This window comes from Oncorhynchus mykiss, chromosome 5 (genome assembly GCF_013265735.2).
Source record: "Oncorhynchus mykiss isolate Arlee chromosome 5, USDA_OmykA_1.1, whole genome shotgun sequence".
NCBI lineage: Eukaryota > Metazoa > Chordata > Actinopteri > Salmoniformes > Salmonidae > Oncorhynchus > Oncorhynchus mykiss.
This window is the reverse complement of record NC_048569.1, coordinates 94,006,747-94,023,571: the sequence shown is the minus strand read 5'-3', so window position 1 is coordinate 94,023,571 and position 16,825 is coordinate 94,006,747. Positions and strand designations below refer to the sequence as shown.

The following is a 16,825-nucleotide window of genomic DNA, read 5'->3' as shown; positions in this document are numbered from 1 at the left end:
TCTCCCCACAGCTAAAGCAGAGAGTCCTCAGGGTAGTCTGGGTTTGTGGTGAGGACATAAACCCGAAGAGAAGCACAACAAGACATATGACCATAAGGCGTGTTTGCGGAATAAGATAGGATTCTAATAGATTGTTTTCATTGCTTCTAGTCATTGGCAGACTGGAGAAGCGTCTGTCCTCTTCCTCTTCCTCCACAGACTCCGCCTTCACATTCTAGTGGATGAAATGTCAAATATGAACAAGAATAGAGACACATCAACTTTAACACAAATAAAATGCCAAATTGTTTATCCATTTATGGGTCCTGCCAAAGGTCAAGTTCCGCAGTTCAGCCTACCGAGTGGCGCAGTGGTCTAAGGCACTGCATCGCAATGCTAGCTGTGCCACTAGAGGTCCTGGTTCGAGTCCAGGCTCTGTCGCAGCCGGCCGTGACCGGGAGACCCATGGGGCGGTGCACAGCGTCGTCCGGGTTATGGGGAGGGTTTGGCCCAGCGTTGTCCGGGTTAGGGTAGGGGAGGGTTTGGCCCAGCATCGTCCGGGTTAAGGGAGGGTTTGGCCCAGCGTCGTCCGGGTAAGGGAGGGTTTGGCCGGCAGAGATGCCCTTGACCCATCGCGCACTAGCGACGGGCCGGACGCAACACACGCTGACATGGTCACCAGGTGTTTCCTCCGACACATTGGTGCTTCTGGGTTAAGCAGGCGTTGTGTCAAGAAGCAGTGCGGCTTGGCTGGGTTGTGTTTCGTAGGACACACGACCTTTGCCTCTAACGAGTCCGTACGGGAGTTGCAGCGACGTGACAAGACTGTAACTACCAATTGGGGAGCAAAAGGGGTCCACATCTCCATTCTGGACCCCTCCCCCTCGGGTACAATGTTTACCTCTCACCCCTCTGCTCCACCTCAGGCCCCTCCCCCTCAGGCAGAACGTTTACCTCAACCCTCTGCTCCACCTCAGGCAGAACGTTTACCTCAACCCTCTGCTCCACCTAAGGCCCCTCCCCCTCGGGCAGAACATTTACCTCTCACCCCTCTGCTCCACCTCAGGCCCCTCCCCCTCAGACAGAACGTTTACCTCTCACCCCTCTGCTCCACCTCAGGCCCCTCCCCCTCAGGCAGAACATTTACCTCAACCCTCTGCTCCACCTCAGGCCCCTCCCCCTCAGGCAGAACGTTTACCTCACCCCTCTGCTCCACCTCAGGCCCCTCCCCCTCGGGCAGAACGTTTACCTCAACCCTCTGCTCCACCTCAGGCCCCTCCCCCTCGGGCAGAACGTTTACCTCAACCCTCTGCTCCACCTCAGGCCCCTCCCCCTCGGGCAGAACGTTTACCTCAACCCTCTGCTCCACCTCAGGCCCCTCCCCCTCGGGCAGAACGTTTACCTCAACCCTCTGCTCCACCTCAGGCCCCTCCCCCTCGGGCAGAACGTTTCCCTCAACCCTCTGCTCCAACTCAGGCCCCTCCCACTCGGGCAGAACGTTTACCACCTAGAAAACATTTATAGGTCAACATTTCTCCAACTTCATTCCTCAGCATCATTTGGCAGGGCTACCATTATGTTTACATTAGGACTAAGGGGTGCACCGTTAAGTTGAAACAATATTATGTTAGACAACATCAGGTGCGTAGCTTAATGTACTGTTATGCTTCAGAGACATCATTCCTCTTAACACAGTGTTTCCTGCTGATGGATACCTAAGCCTGACCCTGTCTTGTCTTATTAAAGCCAACGGTGTACAGCCTTTGAGTGAAAATTACATTTCAGTTAGGATTTTATACCCTTCTTACCAGAGGAGACTGCTGAGGGGAGGACGGGTCATAACGATGTCTGGAATGGTATCAAACACATATGGTGTTCATGTGTTTGATACCAATCACTTCACTCCATTCCAGTCATTACACACTCCATTCCAGTCATTACACACTCCATTGCAGTCATTACAAACTCCATTCCAGTCATTACACACTCCATTCCAGTCATTACACACTCCATTCCAGTCATTATACTCCAATCCAGTTATTACACACTCCATTCCAGTCATTATACTCCATTCCAGTCATTACACTCCATTCCAGTCATTACACACTCCCTTCCAGTCATTACACACTCCATTCCAGTCATTACACTCCATTCCAGTCATTACACACACTCCATTCCAGTCATTACACACACTCCATTCCAGTCATTACACACTCCATTCCAGTCATTACACACTCCATTCCAGCCATTATACGCCATTCCAGCCATTACACTCCATTCCAGTCATTACACACACTCCATTCCAGTCATTACACACACTCCATTCCAGTCATTACACACTCCATTCCAGTCATTACACACTCCATTCCAGCCATTACATTACAGCCATTATCATGAGCCGTCCTCCCCTCAGCAACCTTCTTGTTATGTCTACTTTTTGGCCGGGATTAAACAACTTTTTCAATTGCGACCACTGTAGTCTTATGTAAACCAGTTAGCCTAGAAATTAGCCTGGCAAGCATGTTCATATGTAAATATTTTAACTAATCATTGTGACGCTGAATTTTGAAAGGAGGCTGTTAGTTTCAATAATACTTACTTGTAATAGGCTACATGGAACCAGCAAAGTAACACTGCAGACTGTGGGAAGACTGATTCGATTGCCTTGTTTTCTTTAATGTCACAGTCAACCATCACACAGTTATACGATAAAGACAGAAACATCAGTGAAACAAAGTAATACATCCAATCACTGATTGGAGAATGACTACAATTAAGGTCAGGTATCTGTCTTGGCCCCATTCATATAGATAGACAAAACATGCTCTCATTAAAACAGCCAACAAGGCAGCATGCTGACTTATCAGCTTCTGAGGCTGCTATTGAATCTGATCAGCCTATAAGGCACTTTGACTGTTAATATGCCTGCATGGAGATTTGCTCATGAAACATCCTACAAGGCAGCATCTAAATGTATCCGCTTCTGAGGCTGCTATTGAATCTTATCAAGGTCTGAGGCTTAAAGCTAATCTGATCAGCCTGTCAGGAATGGAGCTCTGTAAATGTAAATAGTATCCACAAAACATAAAGTGTCCCCTATAATTATAAGCATATCTGTTACTCAAGATAACAACTAGCATAGATAACTAGCTAGCTACAGTAGCTAACAAGACTGCCTAGCTAACTAGCTAGGTAGCTCACAAGACTAGTTAGCCAAGTGAGCTTGTTTGCAGCCCTGCCAGCAAGCTAGCTAACGAACACAAAAAGATTGCTAATCTACAACAAATCAGTCTTAGTATCATTATAAAGTTGCCTTAATTTTGAAAGAAGCTAGCCATATTACCTTTTCCCCTCTAGGCTTAAGCTTTCTGTCTGAATGTGTTTGAATGTGGCTCGACAGCTTGTCGTTCATTGCATGAGATTGGCTCTGGTCTTTGGGGCTGAGTGCATCCTGGAAGACAGGGCTGCCTGTCAGGCGCTGTTCAGGGCTTAAATGCCCCACTAGCGCTGAGAACTACCGGTAGGGCTACATACAGTAGATCAACTCACGGCCTGTAGAGGCTCATTGAAGGAAACAAGACATTCAGACGCAGTAGTGTACTACATACAGATGGCCGTACCTGGGTAAACCTACACTGATTGATGTAAAACCACATAGTCAGTTCCAAAATCATTTGTACCCTTGATAAAGATGAGCAAAAAAAACAAACAGAATAAAATAAATACTAAGCTATATTATTATATGCTAAATATATATACTTTTACACTAATAGAATTGCTCAGAGAAAGAGATTTTGTTAAATAAATCTCTCAAAGAGATTTAAATATTCCAGCATCCTCCCCTTGCGAGGATAACGACACTAAGCGACTCCTGTGGGGGGCCGGGCGCAGTGCACGCTAAGCAGGTTGCCAGGTGCACAGTGTTTCCTCCAACACATTGGTGCGGCTGGCTTCTGGGTTGGATGCGCACTGTGTTAAGAAGCAGTGCAGCTGGGTTGGGTTGTGTTTCGGAGGACGCATGACTCTCAACCTTCGTCTCTCCTGAGCCTGTACAGGAGTTGCAGCGATGAGACAAGATAGTAGCTACTAACAATTGGATACCACGAATTGGATACCACGGGGGTAAAATAAAAACAGAGGCAGAAAATAACCTACTGTAAAATATGGTGGTGGAGATTTGATGTTATGAGGCTATTTTGCTTCCACTGGTCCTCGGGCCCTTGTTAAGGAACAATAACATCATGAACCATGGTCCTCGGGCCCTTGTTAAGGAACAATAACATCATGAACCATGGTCCTCGGGCCCTTGTTAAGGAACAATAACATCATGAACCATGGTCCTCGGGCCCTTGTTAAGGAACAATAACATCATGAACCATGGTCCTCGGGCCTCGTTAAGGAACAATAACATCATGAACCATGGTCCTCGGGCCCTTGTTAAGGAACAATAACATCATCATGAACCATTTTAGCCAAAAACCTGGTTGCCTCTGCCAGGAGGCTGAAACTTGGCCAAGAGTGTATCTTCCAGCAAGACAATAACCGCAAGCACACATAAAGATCCAGAAAAAAATGGTTAATTGACCCCAAAATCAACATTTTGCAATGGCCATCTCAATCTCCGGACTTGAACCCCATTGAAACCCGTGGTTTGAATTGAAGAGGGCAGTTCATGAGGACCGAAGGATATCAAGGATCTGGAAAGATTCTGTATGGAGGAAATCTGGTCTAAGATCCCAATGTGTTCTCCAATCGCATAAAATATTTCAGAAAAATGCTCGTGTCGTTATCCTCGTAAAGGGTGCCAATGATTTTGACCCGTCTTTTAGATAACTTTTTTGTGTTACTTGTTAAACGAAATCTATTTAGCTGAGGAATGTATTAGTATAAAATAATATAATTGTTATATATTTTTTGCCACATACAATATAGCTCAGTATTTATTAAGGGTGCCAATAAATTTTGGACCTGACTTTATATGAATGTGTGATATATAGTACCACCTAGTCTGTTTAATCATTGTGAAAAGGCATGAGAAACATCACAAACAAAACTATTCCGAAAAATCCAAATTGTATATTATTTTATTCTGGAAGAATTCTAAAATTAATTTTTTTTAGAAACTTAGGGACGGTTTTCAGTGTTATACAATTCATCTTTTAATAAAATATTATTTTCAATATTGCTTTGGGTTGCTTTTAAAATGGATACCTGAAATTATCTATTTACAAAATTTTATTAGAATTGTGTTTTTAACAGAGTATTTTTTTTACACCCCATTCCACTCTCTTAAACCGGACGTTCCTCGTACCCCCCCAAAAAACACACATTGTTGACATTAATAATCATTTGTTCTTTGTACAAAATACGTCTGTTTTACAACTCGAATCGAGTTTCATCTTCATATCAATTACATTGTGGGAGTATATACAGAGGGAAGTGGGACTCGTGTCATGTGATTTGGTGTGGCGCTTCGAGCATCTCCATGAGAAAGGTGTCTATGGGCGTGTCTCCTATCAGCTTGAAGAAAAACAGGTGCTCCAAACACTTGAGGCCTATGGAGCGCAGGGCGGGGAGACGCAGCAACAGTTTTGCAAACCTAGGAGGAGGGAGAGTCACAAGAAACAAAGATTAAACCTGGCTATGACCATGTCGTAATATTATCATTAATTTTGTCATAATATCATCATTATGTCATAATAATATCATTATTATGTCATAATATTATCATTATTATGTCATAATATTATCATTATGTCATAATAATATCATTATTATGTCACAATATTCTTTCTTTGCTCATTGTCCTCTTTTCAAGGAATGGCTCACTTTCCTGTACCTTTTTCCTCATGACCACAGATAAGTGAGAGTGCCCGATAGGTGTCCACAATATTAAAAGGAAAACAATTTCTTTAAAATAAGTGGTCAATTCCAATGAGACAAGGGCAGTGGTCAGATTGTATTGGGATGTGTTCGGTCTGTTGGGGTCAATTACAATCAGATTGTACTGGGATGTGTCCCGTCTGTAGCAAGGGTGGGGTCAATTACAATCAGATTGTACTGGGATGTGTTCGGTCTGTAGCAAGGGTGGGGTCAATTACAATCAGATTGTACTGGGATGTGTTCGGTCTGTAGCAAAGGTGTGGTCAATTACAATCAGATTGTACTGGGATGTGTTTGGTCTGTAGCAAGGTTGGGGTCAATTACAATCAGATTGTATTGGGATGTGTCCGTCTGTAGCAAAGGTGTGGTCAATTACAATCAGATTGTACTGGGATGTGTTTGGTCTGTAGCAAGGTTGGGGTCAATTACAATCAGATTGTACTGGGATGTGTTTGGTCTGTAGCAAGGTTGGGGTCAATTACAATCAGATTGTACTGGGATGTGTTCGGTCTGTAGCAAAGGTGTGGTCAATTACAATCAGATTGTACTGGGATGTGTTTGGTCTGTAGCAAGGTTGGGGTCAATTACAATCAGATTGTACTGGGATGTGTTTGGTCTGTAGCAAGGTTGGGGTCAATTACAATCAGATTGTATTGGGATGTGTTTGGTCTGTAGCAAGGGTAGGGTCAATTACAATCAGATTGTATTGGGATGTGTTTGGTCTGTAGCAAGGGTAGGGTCAATTACAATCAGATTGTATTGGGATGTGTCCCGTCTGTAGCAAGGGTGGGGTCAATTACAATTGAAGTCAATTTAGGAAGTGATTTGTATTTGAAAAAGTTTGACATAAATAGCTTCTCCTTTTACAGCTTATTGAGAAGCTTATTGAGAAGCTTATTGAGAAGTAAATTATTGAATTGGAATGTCAGTATACTTCTTGAATTGACCCCAACCCGGTCTGTATGAGCGGTGAATACTGTACCTGCCGGGTTGGTCTGGGTACTTGGCTTTGGTGTAGGACTCCAGCGAGGCGTAGACCTTCTCCCTCAGCCCTTCCACCTCCGGTGAATTTGACAGGCCTTTTGCATCTGCAACAACAGAACATTTAGAGTCAGTCCGATGCCTTTATATATTCACCTTCTCTCAGAAACGGACTGGCCATAGGTCAGTTCAGGCAAACGCCAGATGGGCTGGTCCATCTTTAGGCCTGTGAGCCTGTCTAAATCGGGATTTTTTTGCATTATCATTATTTGGCTAATAATGAGGGTCTGTAGTAAAAATAATAAATGTCTGGTGTGTGTGTGGGGGGGGGGGGGGGGGGGGGGCTTTAGGAAAACAATGGACTGGTGTGTTAGAACTGCCCGGGCTGATTTCTGATCCCAGTCCGTCCCTACCTTCTCTCCTATTAGACAAACTGTAACGGTTTTGACTTGAGGTTATTTTTTATAGGGGTGCCAGGTAGGTTGTGCCTACCAGAGAAAACATTGGTTTCTCCTTTTAGTTTGGGAGGGAATGAGTCCCATCTGGTCCGTCAAGTCTACACCAATACAAAGGACTTATGTAAACGTCAGAAGGGAAATCAACTTTTCATAAACCCTTAAAACATTGAAAAGAACTTCAAAAACAACTATTCTTTTGCATGGGTTGTATTAGCAACATCAATGGATTACACACACATAATAATATAACACAATGAGTTCTGGTTCCTCCAGAAATGTCCTGTACCTCGGGCCTAAAAAGAGTCCAGCCCGGTAAAGGAGTTCAGTGAACTCAAGTGACTTTTGTCACGCAATGTTTGTCCGTTCATTCCGTGTAGCGTAAACCCAGTATTAAATCATACAATCAATATAACAATTTTACCACAGAACTTTAAAGCGTATCAGCTCTTACTAAGTCCTCAACTACATCTAACTACATAAATCATCACCGTATACATCATATCAAAACAAATGAAATACCGTATACAAAAAAAGGTGGTAGTCAGTCGGTCAGTCAGACAATCCGCCAATAGATCTCCAGCGGAGAAAGGCCACGAAGAATGGAGAGGTGTAGTCCACGGACGCAAAGAGTGGATCCGATCCTGGGTAAACTGTCTCAGGCTACAAAACACACGTTTAACAGCAACAAAACAACCGGAATAGAGAAGCTTCGGGAACACATCCTCAGTCACGTCTCCATCACAAAAAAAACCCTTTTGCGCAGCTGATGCTGGCTATTTAATTGGGAATTAAAGGGAAAGCACCCTATTGGAAGGAGAAGCACTGAGACGGTTCAGAATAATTCAGGGCCATCACAAAACCCTCTCCTTCTCCACTTCAGTCAAACTGGATACTAGTCCTAGTCACTCACACCGGAACATTAGGATACAGTCATGCTGCCCGATGAGCCATCCCACCGACACCAACATTACAATGACTCATAGTTATCTATTGTGGATTCCTTGTCATGGCCATGTCCGCTAACATGAAGACCGCACAGCCCAGACCACAAGGTCACATCAACAACCTCATTCCTTACCTCATACGCCACACAGAGAACACAGAAAAGTAATTTAACAAACCACTATCATAACTGTTGGTGTAACTAAGTAGACAGAGGTGTAATGCCCATAGGGGCCACAGGGGCACGTGCCCCCTCACATTAAAAATATATATATATTTGATTGAGTTTTTTCTCTCTGTAATACTGCTAGCCACTTATAAATGTTATGACGTCGGCTTTAACTTCAGCCCAGATCAGTTCCCAATCTCCCAACCTCATAACTAGATACCAAAAAAAAACATTTCAGATCTATCAATCAAGTTAGAGTAGCTAGCTTGTCTAACTATCTTAGCTGACATGCCTGCTGGCAAAGTTGGTAGAAAAGCAAGCAACAACTAAATGTACCAAATAAGACACACATGTAGTTTCTTAAGGAAAAAATAACAATCAGTCAGGAGGATACAGACAGCTCAAGAGGTATGCTTAGATATGCATATACTGATGGCTCTAGATTGCAGGAAAAAGCTGAATCAGGTGTTTGAAAAAAATCTAAATTCTCCAACTTAGCCGTCCTCACATACTTTGTGCCCCTTCAGATTTTTTTGGGGGGTGCTTGACGCCTCTGCAAGCACTGACCTGGGTTGAAGAGGACGATGGCTCGTAGGCAGCCCAGCTCTGTCTTGTCCATCTGCATGTCTTTCATCTTAGACACCAACTCTGTCAGGACTCTGTCAAAGATGGAGCCCACTCCGGCACTATGAGCACTACTTCTCTGGACGTGGAGACCCGTGGCCAATAGGATTCCGTCTTTCACCGTGACAGAGCGGTGTGAGAAGGACGCGATGAGGAGCTCGTTCCAGCCTGAACATAAAACAGATAAACACACAGGGAATCTTTACTTGGCAACTAAAGTCACTGCATGTGAATACTAGTGTTTATCTACTGTTCTCTCTTAATTTCTCTATTTCATCTCTCTCTTTTTCTATCCCTCCCACTTCTCTATCTTCAAATATTTCCTATTCTCTTCATGCGTCTTTCTCTCGCTCTCCTCTATTTCTGTCTCTGTCTTTCTCTCTCGGTTTCCGATCAGGGTCTTCAGCTCATTAGTGATGTGGTGTGATATTTCCTCTCCTGCATTTAGGGTTAGTGTTTGAAATATCCCACCAGCAGAGGTCAGCGTTGAGGTGTTTTTCAAAGAGTCACTGTTGGCAATATGTTCATTGTAGATGACGGGAAACTGGTTCATGCAAAGACCAGGTCAGGTTGAATTTTGTTATAGGATGCAACATCAATATGAGAGAAGAAAGGTGGCGCTGCAGTGGGAATCAGACGTTTTACGGACTCCTGACCAATTCTGCTATTTTGTGTGTGTTTTTTTTACGCTGATCTTAACTTTTTAACATTTTTTTACATAACATCTCTGCCATTATTTCCTATGACCGAAAACAGATTCTGGAGATCAGAACGCAAAAGAGGCAGGCGAGCCAGAACCCCGGCAAGACTATGTTGGCGAGCAAATAAACCGCCTCTACCCTCCGTTCTGTTAACGAACGTACGGTCACTAGAGAACAAACTGGAGGAGCTCTGTTCGAGACTATCCTATCAACGGGACCTGAAGATCCGTAATATTCTATGTTTCATGGAGTCGTGGCGAAACAAGGACATAGATCATTTACAGTTCATCATGTTGGCTTTTCCATGTCAAGACCGGTCAGCATCCTCGGGTAAGAGGGGTGGCGAAACAAGGACATAGATAATTTACAGTTCATCATGTTGGCTTTTCCATGCATCATCAAGACCGATCAGCATCCTCGGGTAAGAGGGGTGTGTCACTTTGTTAACAACAGCAGGTGTTATATTTTTTAATTAGAATTTTATTTAACCTTTATTTAACTAGGCAAGCCAAGTTCTTATTTACAATGACGGCCTACCCTGGCCAAACCCTAACCCGAATGACGCTGGGCCAATTGTGCGCCGCCCTATGGGACTCCCAATCACATCCGGTTGTGATACAGCCTTGAATTGAACCAGGGTCTGTAGTGACACCTCTAGCACTGAGATGCAGTGCCTTAGACAGCTGCGCCACTCGGGAGCCCAATTAAGAAGTTGTTTTTGTTTTGAAACTAAAACTTAAACAATAAAAAACCCAGTAATATAATGGTGTTAACCAAAGCTCAAACTTTACTCTAAAATCAAACTAAAAATGATAATGGACTATGTCATCAATATACGCTAAGGAAAAGAAAATATTGGAAAATGGAAAAATATTTCACAGTAATGTAATTTAATCTTGACAAAGGAGAATGATGAACCAATTTAATCAAGCAAATATAATGTAGAACACAAAATACCAATGTGTAATGAATATTTAGTTTGTTCCTACTTAATTTATCCAACTGTCCTTTGCCAATCTGCTTCATTATTTAGAAAATATCCCTATGTGAAAAATGAGGGGCAGACTTACGATAGTGTTTCAACAAAGACATTGATAAATTCCCTTTTTATCAAAGAATTATAAGTAAACAAACGACTTTCCTCTCACTAATGTTGTTCAGTGCAAATACATGTATCATTCAATACACTATTGCTATTGTACAGAAAAACAAAGACATTGGGAAAGGATGGAGACTGTTCTCAACATGTCAACTATGGGATAGGATGGAGACTGTTCTCAACATGTCAACTATGGGATGGGATGGAGACTGTTCTCAACATGTCAACTATGGGATAGGGTGGAGACTGTTCTCAACATGTCAACTATGGGATAGGATGGAGACTGTTCTCAACATGTCAACTATGGGATAGGATGGAGACTGTTCTCAACATGTCAACTATGGGATAGGATGGAGACTGTTCTCAACATGTCAACAATGGGCTAGGATGGAGACTGTTCTCAACATGTCAACAATGGGATAGGATGGAGACTGTTCTCAACATGTCAACTATGGGATAGGATGGAGACTGTTCTCAACATGTCAACTATGGGATAGGATGGAGACTGTTCTCAACATGTCAACAATGGGATAGGATGGAGACTGTTCTCAACATGTCAACTATGGGATAGGATGGAGACTGTTCTCAACCTGTCAACTATGGGATAGGATGGAGACTGTTCTCAACATGTCAACTATGGGATAGGATGGAGACTGTTCTCAACATGTCAACAATGGGATAGGATGGAGACTGTTTTCAACATGTCAACTATGGGATAGGATGGAGACTGTTCTCAACCTGTCAACTATGGGATAGGATGGAGACTGTTCTCAACAAGTCAACTATGGGATAGGATGGAGACTGTTCTCAACCTGTCAACTATGGGATAGGATGGAGACTGTTCTCAACATGTCAACTATGGGATAGGATGGAGACTGTTCTCAACATGTCAACAATGGGATAGGATGGAGACTGTTCCCAACATGTCAACTATGGGATAGGATGGAGACTGTTCTCAACATGTCAACAATGGGATAGGATGGAGACTGTTCTCAACATGTCAACTATGGGATAGGATGGAGACTGTTCTCAACATGTCAACAATTGGATAGGATGGAGACTGTTCTCAACATGTCAAGTATGGGATAGGATGGAGACTGTTCTCAACATGTCAACAATGGGATAGGATGGAGACTGTTCTCAACATGTCAACTATGGGATAGGATGGAGACTGTTCTCAACATGTCAACAATGGGATAGGATGGAGACTGTTCTCAACATGTCAACTATGGGATAGGATGGAGACTGTTCTCAACCTGTCAACTATGGGATAGGGTGGAGACTGTTCTCAACATGTCAACTATGGGATAGGATGGAGACTGTTTTCAACATGTCAACTATGGGAAAGGATGGAGACTGTTCTCAACATGTCAACTATGGGATAGGATGGAGACTGTTCTCAACATGTCAACTATGGGATAGGATGGAGACTGTTCTCAACATGTCAACTATGGGATAGGATGGAGACTGTTCTCAACATGTCAACTATGGGATAGGATGGAGACTGTTCTCAACCTGTCAACAATGGGATAGGATGGAGACTGTTCTCAACATGTCAACAATGGGATAGGATGGAGACTGTTCTCAACCTGTCAACAATGGGATAGGATGGAGACTGTCCTCAACATGTCAACAATGGGATAGGATGGAGACTGTTCTCAACATGTCAACTATGGGAAAGGATGGAGACTGTTCTCAACATGTCAACAATGGGATAGGATGGAGACTGTTCTCAACATGTCAACTATGGGATAGGATGGAGACTGTTCTCAACATGTCAACTATGGGATAGGATGGAGACTGTTCCCAACATGTCAACTATGGGAAAGGATGGAGACTGTTCTCAACATGTCAACTATGGGATAGGATGGAGACTGTTCTCAACATGTCAACTATGGGATAGGATGGAGACTGTTCCCAACATGTCAACTATGGGATAGGATGGAGACTGTTCTCAACATGTCAACAATGGGATAGGATGGAGACTGTTCTCAACCTGTCAACTATGGGATAGGATGGAGACTGTTCTCAACCTGTCAACTATGGGATAGGATGGAGACTGTTCTCAACCTGTCAACTATGGGATATGATGGAGACTGTTCTCAACATGTCAACAATGGGATAGGATGGAGACTGTTCTCAACATGTCAACTATGGGAAAGGATGGAGACTGTTCTCAACATGTCAACTATGGGATAGGATGGAGACTGTTCTCAACATGTCAACAATGGGATAGCATGGAGACTGTTCTCAACATGTCAACTATGGGATAGGATGGAGACTGTTCTCAACATGTCAACTATGGGATAGGATGGAGACTGTTCTCAACATGTCAACTATGGGATAGGATGGAGACTGTTCTCAACATGTCAACTATGGGAAAGGATGGAGACTGTTCTCAACATGTCAACAATGGGATAGGATGGAGACTGTTCTCAACATGTCAACAATGGGATAGGATGGAGACTGTTCTCAACATGTCAACAATGGGATAGGATGGAGACTGTTCTCAACATGTCAACAATGGGATAGGATGGAGACTGTTCTCAACATGTCAACAATGGGATAGGATGGAGACTGTTCTCAACATGTCAACAATGGGATAGGATGGAGACTGTTCTCAACATGTCAACTATGGGATAGGATGGAGACTATGAAGAGCTCAATACGAAAGTGGTCCGACGAAGCGGATGCTAAGCTACAATACTTTTTCGCTAGCACAGACTGGAACATGTTCTGGGATTCATCCGATAGCATTGAGGAGTTTACCCCATCAGTCACGGGCTTCATAAATAAGTGCATCGACAACGTCGTCCCCACAGTGAGCGTACGTACATAACGCATCCAGAAGCCACGGATTACAAGCAACATCCGCACTGAGCTAAAAGTTAGAGCTGCCGCTTTCAAGGATCTTTCTGGGATCTTTTATTTCAGCTCATGAAACACGGGACCAACGTTTTACATGTTGCGTTTATATTTTTGTTCAGTGTGGTTAACCAATTAGGTCCCTGGACTATCTGCATTGACCCGTTTTTCACTAACTCTATTGACCCATCACATACGCTGCTGCTACTGTTTATTATCCATCCTGTTGCCTAGTCACTTTACCTTCAGTACCAGTCAAAAATGTGAACATACCTACTCATTTCTTTTCTTTTACTATTTTCTTCATTGTAGAATAATAGTGAAGACATCAAAATTATAAAATAACACATATGGAATCATGTAGTAACCAAAAAAGTGTTAATCAAATCAAAATATATTTGAGATTCTTCAAAGTAGCCACCCTTTTGCCTTGATGACATGTTTGCACACCCATGGCATTCTCTCAACCAGCTTCATGAGGATTTGTTTTTACACCTTTATTCAACTAGGCCAGTCAGTTAAGAACAAATTCTTATTTACAATGACGGTCTGGGAACAGTGGGTTAACTGCCTTGTTCAGGAGCAGAACAACATAATGTTGTACCTTGTCAGCTCGGGGATTCGATCTTGCAACCTTTTCAGTTTACTAGTCCAACGCTCTAACCACTAGGATACCTGCCGCCCCACAATGCTAATTCCAACTAACAGAAATATAAAAACAAATGATGATAAGTAAGTGTTCTGTACCTGCTCGTAGTAGAATAACCTGGTCGTCTAAGGGCAGCTCTGAGAAGTGAGGAATCCTCTTGGCCCACTCCACCAGGGTGAACAGCTGTTTGTCTGCTGCCTGGCAGATGTTGGTGACTGGGTCGTTTGTCTGGACAGAAGATACAGAGAGTGTAAGATACAACATATCTGAATCATGTTCCATCTTTTGTATTAACATTAAATGGATCTAATTTACAGGAGGAAGGTGCTCTCTCATTTACAGGAGGGAGATGCTCTCTCATTTACAGGAGGGGTGCTCTCTCAATTACAGGAGGGAGGTGCTCTCTCATTTACAGGAGGGAGGTGCTCTCTCATTTACAGGAGGGAGATGCTCTCTCAATTACAAGAGGGGTGCTCTCTCAATTACAGGAGGGAGGTGCTCTCTCATTTACAGGAGGGCGATGCTCTCTCATTTACAGGAGGAAGATGCTCTCTCAATTACAAGAGGGGTGCTCTCTCAATTACAGGAGGGAGGTGCTCTCTCATTTACAGGAGGGAGATGCTCTCTCATTTACAGGAGCGGTGCTCTCTCAATTACAGGAGGGAGATGCTCTCTCAATTACAGGAGGGTGGTGCTCTGTCATTTACAGGAGGGGGATGCATTTACAGGAGGGAGATTCTCTCTCATTTACAGGAGGGAGGTGCTCTCTCATTTACAGGAGGGAGATGCTCTCTCATTTACAGGAGGGAGATGCTCTCTCAATTACAAGAGGGGTGCTCTCTCAATTACAGGAGGGAGATGCTCTCTCATTTACAGGAGGGCGATGCTCTCTCATTTACAGGAGGGCGATGCTCTCTCATTTACAGGAGGGAGATGCTCTCTCAATTACAAGAGGGGTGCTCTCTCAATTACAGGAGGGAGATGCTCTCTCATTTACAGGAGGGCGATGCTCTCTCATTTACAGGTGGGGGGATCTCTCAATTACAGGAGGGAGATGCTCTCTCATTTACAGGAGGGAGGTGCTCTCTCATTTACAGGAGGGAGATGCTCTCTCAATTACAAGAGGGGTGCTCTCTCATTTACAGGAGGGAGCTGCTCTCTCATTTACAGGAGGGGAGTGCTCTCTCATTTACAGTCCGTTAAAATAACATCAAATTGATCAGAAAAACAGTGTAGACATTTTAATGTTGTAAATGACTATTGTAGCTGGAAACAGCTGATTGTTTTATGGAATATCTACATAGGCGTACAGAGGCCCATTATCAGCAACCATCACTCCTGTGTTCCAATGGCACGTTGTGTTAGCTCATCAAAGTTCATTTTAAAAGGCTAACTGATCATTAGAAAACAATTTAGCAATTATGTTAGCACTGCTGAAAACTGTTGTGCTGATTAAAGAAGCAATAAAACTGGCCTTCTTTAGACTAGTTGAGTATCTGGAGCATCAGCATTTGTGGGCGGTAAATGAGTTAATAGACCAATAAGAAAGAGAGTTCCAAACCTCTCTGCCAATAACAGCTAGTTTTCAGTTTCCCTCTCATCACTCAGGACACTCCCAGACAGAAAAAGCTATTTGAAGCAGTCACAGTAAGGTACTTAATTGTTACCCAGAAATGATTTGATAATGAGATAAAAACAGCCTCATTGCACCTTTAAGAAACACCTCTCTATGTCATCCTTACCGAGTTGCCAGGGCCTTCGTCTGCTGATGTCTCTGTCTTGGGTTCCACGGCAAGCTCTGCTTCCAGAATCTTATCGACGGGCATCTCCTCATTAAAACTACTGGTGGACTCCACCTCGTTCTCCCCTCGCTCCCTCCCCCGCTGTCTCTCCTCCTGCACCGCTGCATGGAGTCACAGGGACCAACGTTAGAGGGTTTCTGTAAGTGAACTTAACAGATCACACACATCCACAAGCATGACACTCGTGGTGCAACAAACACACCAGACAACCCACAACAATGAAAGATTTATGCCAATCTGTCAGACATTCCACAACCATTCCAAATGGACACAGAACAGGGAAACATAGTGGACACATTTACCACACGAGAGCACAACGCAGCCTGTTGAGTCCACATGGTCTCACTCACACAGAACTACCCTACGCCTCCACACTTCCTTTCTCCCCTCTCTCTCCAGATGACATCCTGCGATTTAGTGAGGTCTGACCTCCCGTCAACCTGCCCACTCGACCCCCATCTCATCCTCCCTTCTCCAGACCATCTCTGGAGACCTTATCCCATTCCACACTTCCCTCATCAACTCATCCCTGACCACTGGCTGTGTTCCATCCTCATTAACTCATCCCTGACCACTGGCTGTGTTCCATCCTCATCAACTCATCCCTGACCACTGGCTGTGTTCCATCCTCATCAACTCATCCCTGACCACTGGCTGTGTTCCATCCTCATCA

General features: G+C 43.7%; 2 protein-coding genes across 5 annotated transcripts in view; both read right to left on the bottom strand.

Moving 5' to 3' along the window:
- lmx1a (LIM homeobox transcription factor 1, alpha) overlaps positions 1 to 3,997 on the bottom strand; it is a 43,586-nt gene extending 39,589 nt beyond the window's left edge. Inside the window, exon 1 of the mRNA XM_036978901.1 lies at positions 3,323 to 3,997. The gene's annotated coding sequence lies outside the window, so the exon portion shown is untranslated. The remainder of the gene's footprint in view (positions 1 to 3,322) is intronic.
- A 1,048-nt stretch (positions 3,998 to 5,045) lies between these two features.
- Positions 5,046 to 16,825, bottom strand: part of rxrgb (retinoid X receptor, gamma b) — a 78,509-nt gene continuing 66,729 nt past the window's right edge. For all 4 annotated transcript variants that reach the window (XM_036978899.1, XM_036978897.1, XM_036978898.1 and 1 more), the window contains exons 5-9: positions 16,093 to 16,253; positions 14,449 to 14,578; positions 8,980 to 9,204; positions 6,845 to 6,950; positions 5,046 to 5,578 (exon numbers count right to left, since the gene is read on the bottom strand). In XM_036978899.1, coding sequence (XP_036834794.1) covers positions 5,431 to 5,578; positions 6,845 to 6,950; positions 8,980 to 9,204; positions 14,449 to 14,578; positions 16,093 to 16,253 — 770 coding nt within the window. In that variant the 3' untranslated portion in view covers positions 5,046 to 5,430. The remainder of the gene's footprint in view (positions 5,579 to 6,844; positions 6,951 to 8,979; positions 9,205 to 14,448; positions 14,579 to 16,092; positions 16,254 to 16,825) is intronic.